The sequence below is a fragment of the Bufo bufo genome, chromosome 2 (genome assembly GCF_905171765.1).
Source record: "Bufo bufo chromosome 2, aBufBuf1.1, whole genome shotgun sequence".
Classification (NCBI taxonomy): Eukaryota; Metazoa; Chordata; class Amphibia; order Anura; family Bufonidae; genus Bufo; species Bufo bufo.
Genome location: NC_053390.1, coordinates 540266389 through 540279660, shown reverse-complemented (window position 1 = coordinate 540279660; position 13272 = coordinate 540266389). Strand labels below are relative to the sequence as shown.

The 13272-nt window shown below is 41.1% G+C and overlaps 1 protein-coding gene across 1 annotated transcript in view; it reads left to right on the top strand.

Annotated features, from left to right (window-relative positions):
* Positions 1-2602, top strand: part of LOC120990962 (neuronal acetylcholine receptor subunit alpha-7-like) — a 296293-nt gene extending 293691 nt beyond the window's left edge. The window contains exon 10 of the mRNA XM_040419853.1: positions 2078-2602. Within this exon, the coding sequence (XP_040275787.1) occupies positions 2078-2602 (525 nt within the window). The remainder of the gene's footprint in view (positions 1-2077) is intronic.
* Positions 2603-13272: the final 10670 nt, after the last annotated feature.

Below are 13272 nucleotides of genomic sequence, written 5' to 3'. Positions count from 1 at the left end.
GAAATAGTTCGTGATTGTCATGGTGCTGGCGCTCTCCATGATTGGATATATTGCCGTGGGAGTGATTACCGGTGGAAGGGCTAAAAAAGAAAGAGAGGTGGATGTTTCTGCCATTGGGTAGTATTCTGAGCTTTTGGTACCAATGTTTGAGTCTTCTATGTTCGGACTGTTATCATGTATATTAGTGGCCTTGGGATTGTATTTAAATGTGGAGTCCAGATCCTTTTGATCTGGGGTGTTGAGGGGATTAGAGTTCAAAGGGGAGTTATGGTTGTGTGCAGTGAGTAGTGAGTCGGCTTTTAGGTCTGATATCACAGACGGAACTGGAGATGTTAATGTGGATTCTGCTGACGAGTTTGGGTGTATAGAAAAATTCGTTGCTGGTAAATCCAGCGGAGCACAAGTTGCCAAGATCTCTTCACTAAAAAGAGCCAAAAGAAAGTTGCTCAAGGTGGTGTTTTTTTTAGCATCCCTGGAACGTACTACCCTATGGTGTGCTTATTTTTGCTTTTCTAGGAAGCACACGCCTAAATACACAGACCTGAGTCTAGATGGGAGACAACAAAACTGTAGGAGCTGCTTTTGCTTGTTGGTGGATCAAAAAATACTTTGTACTGGTGGTCTGTCTAAGCCTCCCAGAGCTTGTTCACCATGTGTGCATTCCCTATTGTATCCACTGCTGCCAACACCTCCTAGGTCAATTTTTCAAAACAACCATCCTGCTTCTTTCAGTCCGATGATATTCCCCCTCTCAAAGTCTATTAACTGGGCAAATGTCTTTGAGTGCATCGTAGAGGCATGTCTAGCAGTTAACAATCTCTCACCAAGAGGTATACTACCCAAAAGTAGCCTCTGAGATCTTTTTTATAGGGAAGCAGGGGAAACACTTTTCCACCCTCTTGTGGCAAGACCCAGTGTCTCATCAGACCATACCTATAATCATTTACATTTTAGCCTGAGACATAATTGCTTGCTGAATTTTGCAGTAATCCAACATTTCTATCTGGGTGCATTATTTTTTTGTTAATGAATGCATATAGTATGTTCTCCATGCCAACCCACAGGGTTTCACCTGTTTCATTTTTAAGAGGACTATAACATGTTGCAAGACATTGCTAAGGCTAGTCTGTATGAAGCATAGGAACAGTATTAAAATGGATCTCATTTTCAGCTATAAAACTGAATATTTAATTCCATATAAGATATTTGTTTTGACAACTATCATGTCAGTATAAGAGAATCAGTATAATGGAACAGTATTTTTTTTGCTGAAAAGCTGAATTAAGAAAGTGTTCTGTGATAAACTAAAGGAACATGCCAAGACGGGTAGACAACAAACCTTTCTATCTCATCACCTGTGATGCTACAAAACTTTCTGTGAATTTGTTAGTATAGCTCATTAGATACAACAAATACCTACTACAAGGTTCATTTACCAAGGCTTAGGGCATCATTACATAGTCTAAACTCTAACTTAGTCTAAAAATGCATCAGAATTATCATAGTGGCTCAGGTTGGATGATACATTTGATGCATCCTTTGCTTAACGTTACATTAGCTATAGGTTGGTTACTTTGTGGCAAAATGTTAGCACAGGCTATTGCTTCTCCTTCAGACTAAGCCAAGACTCACCTCCTCTGAGCCATGTTACTTGTCTGTAAGAAATGTGCACCAGTTTCTTACCACGAATTGAGCCAGAGTTCTGCCACACTTAGTTTAGTAAATCTCCCCATAGTGTACTCTCAAGCCTAATGCACATTGCTACATTACAAGTCTGTTTTGCATGGAGCTGCAATGGGACTCTCATTTAGGTGCATACCTCCGTATGATTACAATTTTAACGTGTAATATAAGACAAAACACAATGGTAATATCAAAATGAAAACAAAATCCTATTGTCAGCTCAGCATTGTGAGCATCCAATAAAAAACATGAAAAATTATTTCACAAATAATTATTCAAATTATTTCATTTGGCCAGTTTCTATGAATCTGGTACCACAGATTTAAGATTATTTTCAGATTTACTCATTGATGATGGCATCAGTTGAAATGATCCTTTAAATCTTCTATTTTAGGTAAGGGTGATCTTGCTCAACTGGTGCGCATGGTTTTTAAGGATGAGAAAACCAGGAGAAAATAGAAGGCCAATACCTTGTAAGTATATATACCCAAACCACCATTCCAGTATGAGCAGCATCGAAATGAACATTGTATCTGGGCACCAATCCACCAATGGCAACATTCTTTACTGTGGTTACCACAACCTGGAGAGTCCGTGCTGTCCACCTAACAGTGACTCCGGGGTTATGTGTGGAAGAGTAACCTGCCCTTCTCTGGAAGACAGTGATCTTGTCCAGAAGAAATGTTTGAGAGAGTGTATGCCAGAAATAACCAAGATATTAGAGGAGGTACAGTATATTGCCAGGCGCTTCAGAGAACAAGATGAAGGAGAAGAGATATGCAGTGAATGGAAGTTCGCAGCTGCAGTCATTGATCGTTTGTGTCTTGTAGCATTCTCGCTTTTTGCCATTATCTGTACAATTGCAATCTTGATGTCAGCACCGAACTTCATAGAAGCTGTTTCCAAGGACTTTACATAAAGAATATGTAGCTGCTTTTGCTGTCAGGGAAAAATATGAATTTCAATGTTATTGCTTGTTATGTCTTCAGCTGTATAGGAATTGAAACAAATACTGTGTGTTGGTGAACAAAAACTATTGAAAATACGCTGCCGACTAAACACATGAAAATCAAGTGTCTTATATGTAGCCAATAACTGTATATATTTTACTAATGTTAGTATTAGCAATGAGGAAAGTAACTGTTGACCATACATACAATAATATGAGGAAAGTAACTGTTGACCTCACATACAATAATATGAGGAAAGTAACTGTTGACCATACATACAATAATATCCTATTTCATGTACAGACATGTCAGAAAAACTAAGATGCAATGAAGTGAGCCACATATCATTGTAATGGTGACAATGTTTCATAATGCGCTATTAATATTACTGCAGCTAATACTGTATTGTCATCAAAGAACCAACTGAGCCTCATTGTTACTAACACTGATGATAATAAAATCATTATTTTTTCTTGTCTGGTTCATTCTTATTAGAAATGTGAGTGCTCTGTCCCAGTTTGGTTATAAACAGTATAGGCATTTCAGGAGTGTGCCTATAGGAGTTGCAGCGGTAGCAGTCGCAACTGGGTCTTGGCACCTAAAGAGGCTTAAAAGTCACTCTGCCAAATAGGAAAATACCAGTATTATAAGTGACAAATGGTAGATCTGGTGCCTTGCGGCAGCTTTTGCTTTGAAGTACTTGGTATATCATTATTTGCAATAGCAAAAGAAATAGGCTATTGTTACATAAAAAATCTATTTAGTATATTTAGTAGGCATCAAGTATTGTCAAGTCTATATTAAACTGAGACTATATTATTTTTACCTGTCATCACTATATATATTAATAGTGGATCCAAGTATAATTTTATTCCATGCCAGTATTTAATCAAGTGTGTTTTTTATTGCTTGGTTTTGCTAAAATATATCATAAGGATTTAATATACTGTATATAAAAATGATTACCGTATTTTTCAGACTATAAGACTCAGACATAATTATATGCATTAAAACTATATATCCTATGTGTGATTTGCCAGCCACAGTGCCCCCTGACTATGCCAGCCACAGTTCCTTATCATATTAACAGCCATAATGCCCCCTGACAATACCAGCCACAGTTCTTTATATCATTGCCAGCTACAGCGCCTCATCACATTAGCAGTCATATTGCCCCTTGCCTATGCCAGTCTCATTGATCCCTGGTTATGCCAGCCACAGTGCTTCATCACATTGCCAGTTACAGTGTTTCATCAAAGCTATCCCTGACTATTAGTGTTAGGTACCTATCTGCAGAGGCAACCATGACGCTGGTAGATAGGCCCAACACACGTTTGCGCAAAGAGCTTCCATTTTCAGATGTAGTAGGTATAGAAAAAAAAAAATCACTGCTATGAAAATGTGTAAGGTAAATGTCTCTCCAATTACTAATATCATGGAAAAGTGATGTGCTAAAACTAATAAACTTTATTAAAGCTATTAAAAACAAGGGATTGTGTCAACACGTATACACATATACACACGAGACACTTGTTGCCAAATGTATCAACTCTGTTTGTGATTGTGAGGTCGAATACAAAGTGAAACAATGAAACAATTGTTACAGGATGGGAGGTAACTATGTCCTAGATTGGTTAGGCATGAAAGACGATTTGGTCAGTTTAACACTGCTAATAGATATATGTCTGATCCTAATAATCCAATGCAGTGAGTGGTGATAGTTTATCACCGTTTGATTTAATTTCAGGCCTCACTAGGACCTGAAAGCCTCCTACCCTAAATCTAAATACAGCCCCTATATGCTACATAAGCGCTCAACGCGTTTCATCGTATTCGAATCATCAGGAGCAATTTTAAGCAAGAAGAACTCGTAGTGGAAAAACTTGCACTGTCACACTGGTGTAACGTGACAGCGTATCGGCACTATAGTAGGTATAGTACCACTTTAATCCAAATTAATCCCTAATCCCTAGTGTTTGCATGTGTATTGGTGTGCTGCCATGTTTTTTGTTTGTTATTCCAGCTACAGATTCCACTAATTATGCCAGCCATCATAAATGCCACCAACAGCGCCCCTGCCTTTGCCAGCCAAAGAGCACTGTGATTATTAGGGACAGCCTTGCTGCTTGATCTTACCCAATCAGAAGCAGTAGTAGGAGTCTACTGGCAGGTATCTGTTCTGTGTACAGAATAAACGGGGGTATAGCAGCAAAGGTCCTGGCAGGGATGACATTGTACCCATTTACTCTGCTGTATGTACCAATGTTATTTGCACAACGAACAGTCACACTTCATGGAAATATGTGTGTAAAATGTGACAGCTCAGTGTGCAGATAACGCACAGTTACATGTTGTGTCCTCACAACTGCACAGCCAGGACCTTTCAGTAACGGAGCTTAGATTCACCTTCTTCTAATGCTGGTATTTGGACTATTAGACACATCAGAAGATGGCAGCACAGGTTCAAGGAGAAAAATCGCATTTAATAGTCCAAAAATTATGGTCTATCTCAGGCCCTTTTTTACGAAACTTATCCATCTTCCAAACAGAAACACAGATTTTTTTTTTAAAATAGCAATCCACAATTCTCTCAGGTTATCTGTATTTGGTCGAAAATTAAATCAACTGATAGCTCTATGAATTACTCTGACAAACCTAATTTAAGACAGTTCATCTGACAATGTGCCAGCCTTTTAAAATTATGCCCTGTCTTATTATATCCCAATTGACTAGGCCAAGCTTAAAAAACATAAAATCTCCTTAGGAGGGTATGCAAAGGTCTCTCATCTGGTTATAAAGTGGAGAGGGACACCATCCCCTCCCCACTTAACATTAATATTTTGTCTATTGAATTCTTTGACACATGATGCTTGGATTTCATTGTATTGCATGACCTGAAAGGGTCTAAAACCATACTTTAAGTTTAATTCCTCAAGGGATACCCAAAGAGCTTACATTCATGCAGCAAATAGCGCACCGTTGAGATGCTTTTTGAGTGCCATTCTCTGAAAGTGTTCCGCTGCCCCTGTGGAACTTCTAGGTGATCCCACAAGGAAAGGTGTTTACGTATGACAGTTGATACTACTTCCTGACTGACTTCTATTTTATCATAGTATCTCTGAGGACTACTGACTTTCTAATCTCAAAAGGAATGTGTTAAAACATTGTAAGAGGGTGCTCAGGCTCAACGGGGCACAGAAACTATAGTCTAAATTAAAAGTAATCAATCAATTACAGTATATGTCTGAACTTACATGCAGAGTTATACTCTTTAATATTTGGAAAGGCAATTCCTCCATCCTCCCTATTGGCCATTAGTTTTTGTAATTTAATATGTTGTCTCCTTACTCTCCACAGGAAATGAGATAAGGTTCTATTCAGTCTCATCATATCTATATGTTTAATAAAAAGAGGTATAGTCAGGAGGGGATACATTAATTTAGAGACAATCGTCATCTTTATAAGTAGAAAAATAAGAGGAGATTGTGCCACTATTGCAACTCATGGGTAATTTTTCCTAGCCAACCTCATCTTACATTGTCCAACACCTTTTCAGCATCTATGGTCAGGGCAGGTGTTGCACTTCACCTAACCAGACCACTAGAACTACCAAGGGCCAACAACACCATTCTAATGTTAGTAACAGCAGGTCTTCCTCTTATGACCCCTGCCTAATATGGTGAGATCAATGAATGGAGAATCCCTGCTAAGTGAATGGCTATTGGTTTTAAAAACATCTTTCGGTTCTATTTGATAAGAGATCTTGGGTGATAGGAGGAAGGCTGATCTAGATCTTTGCCTTCCTTAGGAAGAATTTTAATATAAACCATATTAAGATATTAATAAAAAAGAGAACCAGACATTACTGCCAAAAACAAACTGGTTAAAACTGGTATGACCTGTACATTCAATATCTTATAGAACTTGAATAACTGTGTTGGCAAGGCACTAGTGTTGAGCGAAGGATTCAAAGCGGGATACAGTCTGAAGTTTAGGAAAACTTCAATTCGCAACAAATCCAAATTTCCTTGCGCTTCATGGCAATAAATCAGGTTTTCCAAAAATGGTGGCTGCACGTGTTACAAAGCGAAACTAAGTGTAGAGGAGACAAGCCTGGGAATGCAACATCACCTATAATGCCATGCAGCCAGCCAATCTGCAGATAGCCATCCCCTGTGATGTCACAACCCTATAAAACCCTTATCCCATGCAGTCTCTGCCACTGTCCTGTGAGCTGAGCATAGGGAGAGACATGGCATGCACTCATTTGCTAGGGACAGTGTTGCTGAAAACGATTAATAGAAGAATTCAATACCAATAAGATGGAAGCTTCTACTCCGTGTGGCCATACCCTAAGGAAGAGTGGCCTGGGAATACCTGATTTATAGCGATCTGTGATTAATTAATTTGTAACAAATCAGATTCCTTGGGGAACTCGGCAAAGCTGCCGAATCGAATTTTCCAAAACTTCACTCATCTCTCCCAGGCATCTTACCAGATGGCAGCAAACCTATCACTCTCTCAGCCTACTGAACAGTTATTGGTGCATTAAGTTAAGGAAATTTCCAAAACTTAACACTGCTCAGGATATTTTTCAGAGACAAAGAGATATGATCTGAAATAACCTAATCCTCTGAGTTGTCTGTAGCCTAGAAACCAGTGACTGAGTCAGAAAGAAGTAGTCAATGCTTGACCATGAGTCATGGGGATGTGAATAGTGAGTTTACCCATGTCCATTGGGGTTTTGAAGCCTCCAAGAGTCAGAGACAAGGCTGACAAAAATGTAAGTAGAGAATTGCAAATACTTAAAAAAAATTCCCTCCTAACAATTTATCTGGTTTAGTATCCAACAAAACCCTTTCCCTTAAGGAATCAAAGAAAGCCTTTTGAATGATCCATACTAGTGACTTATATAAAGTGTTGTACAAACTAAAAATGCACAAATTAAACCATTAAATAGAGGTTTAGTATTCTCTCAGCAGTATTGCTCCTATGAGAAAAACGTATTAATATTAGTTCCTTTCCACAGCCATAGAGCCATAAACTGCACCCACCTATGGTTTACACATTCTTTATTCTCGTCGAAGGAAAATAATCAAAGGGTAGTTGTAAAGTCAAAATCACTATCACCGAAACCAACTACCTAAAATATAGCTTTTATTCAAAATTACTAAAATCAAGGTCCCTGACGGGGGACCAAAATGAACATGGACAAACACAGAGAAGAGCAACTAAGGACCAGGCAGAGGACTGGTGCTGACGGAAGGAGATAGGGGCAACACGTATGGGTTTCTAGTGTCTGTCCCTAGGGTGTCCCTCAGACTATCCTCAGCTCAGAGATACACCTGGATGGTAGGAGCACTCTGTCCACGTGCCTCGACTGCCTGTCCTTATAACGCCCTTGCTAAAGGTATATTAACCCATATGGATGCCTGGGTCCTTGTATACACTGATTGCTAAATGAAATACACATACAAAACTTGATATCACATCACTTGTCCCGACGCGTTTCCCCTTATAATTCTAAAGGTTCGTCAGGGGACACAAGTTCAGGGGACACAAGTATATAAATGTGTGTCACAGATATACACCAAATACAAAACAAAACAAAAACAAAAAACTGGAGAACCCCCAAGCCAGCACTAGTCAGCGAGGGGACACACAATATACGTGTAGCCAATAGGCTTAAATAGAAGAAGACCAGTATGATACTTATCTGGCGAAGAACTTCCAATTCCTGCTCACAGACCACGGGTGCCTGGCTTGAGGGGCTCCAGGGGGCAAAAAAGATAAGGCTCCAACTAGTTCATTCAAACACACTTCCTTTTAAACCCAATATGGGGCGGTCCCTTATGCTGTTAGCCAATCCTGAGCTGTGCAGCCTACCATGTGACCCGGCCCAACCTACTGTCAATTGGCCCATCATCCTAAGATCGGGTTATGCAATATAATTAGCTCATACGGCTCCCAGAAGCATGGGTGGTCAAAGTATATATTCGGGAATAGAGAATAAGCCTATGAATAGAGGGATATCGATGTGTGCCTTGTTACCTGGAACGCACGCCTACCAGCAAGATGGCCGTGCGTTCCATCCAGGTCCAATGGTGAGTCTAGGGACGGCCGTACACGTCATCAGGAAGCGCGCGTGCCGGGTCGCAGGGGGCGTGTCAAGATGGACGTGCGTTCCACAGCAGCCCGGTAATGACACCGCCCCTCGCCGCTGTTACGGAGTGCAGGTATCTCAAGGCGGTTAGCAACGTCGGGAACCGCAAGGCTCTAAAGGTCCTGGGATGCATTAGCATTGGCAGGACTACATAGCTAACGTCTTGCCAAAGGAACGCACGCCCATTTGCAAGATGGCCGTGCGTTCCAGATCATGGATATGGAGAGGCCATGCGTGTCAATAATAAGACAGCGTAACCGCCCATCAACACACAGGGGGCGTGTTGGATTGGCCGAGCGCTCCACCATATGGCTCAGCACCATGCTGAAATCCCTGGTTAGCATGTAATAAAGTTGTAAAGTGCAGACATGGCAACAGCAAGGGAATATCCCACATCTTGTTTTATTCAGTCAGGATCAGAGGCTAGGAAGGACTGCATGTTTACCCTAATGGTGCCAATTCAGTGTCTCAACAATTTGATCATGGACAGCTGCAGCAGTGCAGTTATAGTGGCATCATAGGGGTATCATATTTTTAAGTGTGCTAGAAATCACATGTACCGTATTAACCATGAAAAAGATACCGTATAAGATGGCGAACTGGGTGCTCAGTGTCCTTTTTCTTTTTAATATCATTAATATGTTCTAAAATACGTCTCCGGAATTCCCTAAATGTTTCTCCCACATAGTCCCTTGGGCATGTACATTGGGCAAGATAGATCACCCCCTTGCTTCTGCAATTAATGAAATCTCTAATAACATAGTTCCTACTGGTGACCGAGCAGGTGTTCGTTTTGGTGTTTTTCACATAGTTACATGCCATACAGGCCCCGCATCGGAATGTGCCCAATGGTTTTTGGTCTAACCATGTGCTTTCCGGGGTTGGTCGCAAATAGTGGCTATGAACTAGGCGATCACGAAGGCATCTGCCCCGTCTAAAGGTGATACTGGGGCGGGAGGGGAGTATATCTGCCACACCGGGGTCCATAAGGAGGATAGGCCAATACTTGATGATATCCCTAATCTCCTGATTCCTGGTGTCAAAGGTGGAGATAATTCTGACGATATCACCATCCTTCCCCCTCGGTTCCCTCGGTACCAAAAGAGTGTTACGTTCACTGGAGGCCGCATTATTAAACGCGTCTCTCAGGACGTGTTGTGGATAACCCCTCGTTCTGAAACGATTTTGTAGTTTCCTCGATTCATGATGGAAACTCTCTGGGTCCGAACAATTTCTCCTCATTAGCAGATATTGACCACGGGGAATACCTCTTTTCAAATTCGAGGGATGATGGCTGTCCCAGTGGAGTAGGCTGTTTGTGGCAGTGGTCTTCCTGAAGGTGGAGGTGACAAGCTTGTCACCGACTTTGGTGACCCTAATGTCGAGGAATGTCAAGGACTCTGGGTGGAATTCAAACATAAAGGAGAGTCCCAATTCGTTTCAATAGGGCCGCAAAAGATGAAGACAGCACACCGTGTGCTGTCCGCATCCCCAGTTTCGTTCCGCAGCCCCACTAGAAAGATAGAGCAAATCAAAGTGCTGGCTATGTGCAGTCCGAAAAATGCGGCACGCACATGGCCGGTATCCTTGTTTGCAGATCCACAATTTGCAGACCGCAAAACACTATGGCCGTCTGAATGAGCCCTAAATCAATCATTCCATTAGCCTTGTTAGTGTCTCGGGGGTCTTGATTAAGCCATTGTTCTTCCAGCCACTACTCCCATTATGTGGATGGGGACGGGTAGACCCAGTGGTGTCGTCCCTACAGGGGGGGTCTCACATGTAGTCTCAGGTGAGGGGCTCAGTCTCTGAGAAATACAGCCATCAATGAACATTTTGCATTGCATTGGTGTTCCCAGTGTGACGGGCTCAGACCTGGGGGCAGCGTTGGGATACTTAGGACACTGACTAGGGGATGAGGGGGGTTGCTGGTTGGAGTTAAATTCATGCGCTTCGGTAGTAGTGTCCGTCGTCTGGATAAGCATTGGCTGTGATTTCAAAATATACCGGCGGGTGATACCAAAGCGCTGGTTCAACCTAAAACTCTTGGAGACAGTGGGTAAAGACTTGTATGGGGCAGTAGAACTACATTTCCCAGTTTGGGATATCATGGACTGGGTCTTGGAGGGTGTCCGCCCAAGTGTCCAGGGGTGCAACTTGTCCGGGGGATCTATCTCCATTTGCTGTATAACTGGGGACGAAATAATAAAGACTGTTGCATCGTTATCCTAGGCGATTAATATGACCGACAACCTCAGATCTTTACACTGACATTGTACGAAGTTCAGACCTCAAGTCCGAGGCATCAGTATTAAAGGGCATCTGTCAGCAGATTTGTAGCTATGAAACTGGCTGACCTGTTACATGTGCGCTTGGCAGCTGAAGGCATCTGTGTTTGTCCTCGGGTTCATACAGTTGTGTTCAAAATAATAGCAGTCAGACATCACTAACCTGATCAATCACTGTTTTTGGTAGAAATAATATTTCTACATGGCAAATAATTTACTAGCAGGTGTAGTAGATTAATAGAAATCCAACAGACCCAACAGTCATGACATGCATGCTGCTGATTCTGTGTAATTGAATCACTAATTGAAAGGGGCATGTTCAAAATAATAGCAGTGTGCAGTTCAATTAGTCAGATCATTCATTTTTCGAAAGACGTTGGCAATAATTGCCCTTTTTTAAGGAAGGAAGGCAGCAAATGTACATGCTGGTTACAGTGCATTTCTCTCTGAAATTCTGAGAAAATGGGTGATTCCAGACATTTTTCAGAAGAACAGCGTACCTTGATTAAAAAGTTGATTTGAGAGGGGAAAACATATAAAGAATTGCAGAAAATGATAAGCTGCTCAATGATCGCAAATGCTGTAAAATGGCAACCAAAACTGAAAGACGTGGAAGAAAGCGAAAAACTACCATTCGAGTGGATAGAAGAATAGCCAAAATGGCAAGGACTCAGCCAACAATCAGCTCCAGGAAGATCAAAGAAGGTCTAAAGTTACCTGTCAGTACTGTTACAATAAGAAGACGCCTATGTGAAGCCAAGCTATTTGCAAGAAGCCCCCGCAAAGTCCCACTGTTGAAAAAAAGACATGTGCTGAAGAGGTTGCAATTTGCCAAAGAGCACATTGACTGACCTAAAGAGACATTTTGTGGACTAATGAAAGTAAGATTGTTATTTTTGGGTCTAGTGGCCGGAGACAGTTTGTCAGACGACCCCCAAACACTGAATTCAAGCCACAGTACACTGTGAAGTCAGTGAAGCATGGTGGCACAAGCATCATGATATGGGGATGTTTTTCATACTACGGTGTTGGGCCTATTTATCGCATACCAGGGATCATGCATAAGTTTGAATACATCAGAATACTTGAAGAGGTCATACTGCCTTATGCTGAAGAGGAAATGCCCTTGAAATGGGTGTTCCAACAAGACAACGACCCCAAACACACCAGTAAACGTGCAACATCTTGGTTCCAGACCAACAAGATTGACGTTATGGAGTGGCCAGCCCAATCCCCGGATCTTAATCCAATAGAAAACTTGTGGGGTGACATCAAAAATGCAGTTTCTGAGGCAAAACCAAGAAATACAGAACTGTGGAATGTAGTCCAATCATCCTGGGCTGGAATACCTGTTCACAGGTGACAGAAGTTGGTTGACTCCATGCAACACAGATGTACAGCAGCGCTTTCTCAGAAACAGTGGTTTTACAACAAAATATTAGTTAAGTGATTCAAAGGAAAGCAAAATTTCAAACATTTTTCGGTTTATATAGTGAATGTTTGAGTTTGTAAAGAAGAATACAAACACTGCTATTTTTTTTTAACGGTCTAATATTCACTTTTCTTCAATTATTTTAGAGGAACAACCCAAATTTCATATATTTTTCTTCATGTCTTGATTTGGAATGGAATGTGTACTGTTTCCAATTTTTTTCTGTTTATGGAAATAGAAGTTATTAGAAGGATTTTGAGCTTTATTCACTTTTTTTAACACATTGCTATTATTTTGAACACAACTGTATATGTCTGCATTGCTGAGAAAGATGAATTTTTAATAAATGCAAGTGAGCATATAGAACAGGTATCCGCAACCTGCGGAACTCCAGGTGTTCTGAAACTACAACTCCCAGAATGCTACATTCACTTTTATAGGAGTTATAAAAACAGCCAAGCATGTTTGCATGCTGTGAGTTGTAGTTTTACAGCAGCTGGAGTGCTGAAGGTTTCTGATCTCTGCTATAGAAGAATCAGGGACTAGTTCATGTGTTTCAAGTCCTTCAGAGGGATGTTTCTACCAAACGCAAATTGCTCCTGCATGAGCGATTTTAGGTCTTTGATGTGGTCAGTAAGCTTTGCTACTGTACTCATCAAATTCTTAAACATAGCACAGGTATTAGGTTCCTTTCCTCTGCACAGGCAATGCGCTGTTCCGCTTCTGACATTCTGTGCTCCTTCAAGTTAACCTCTT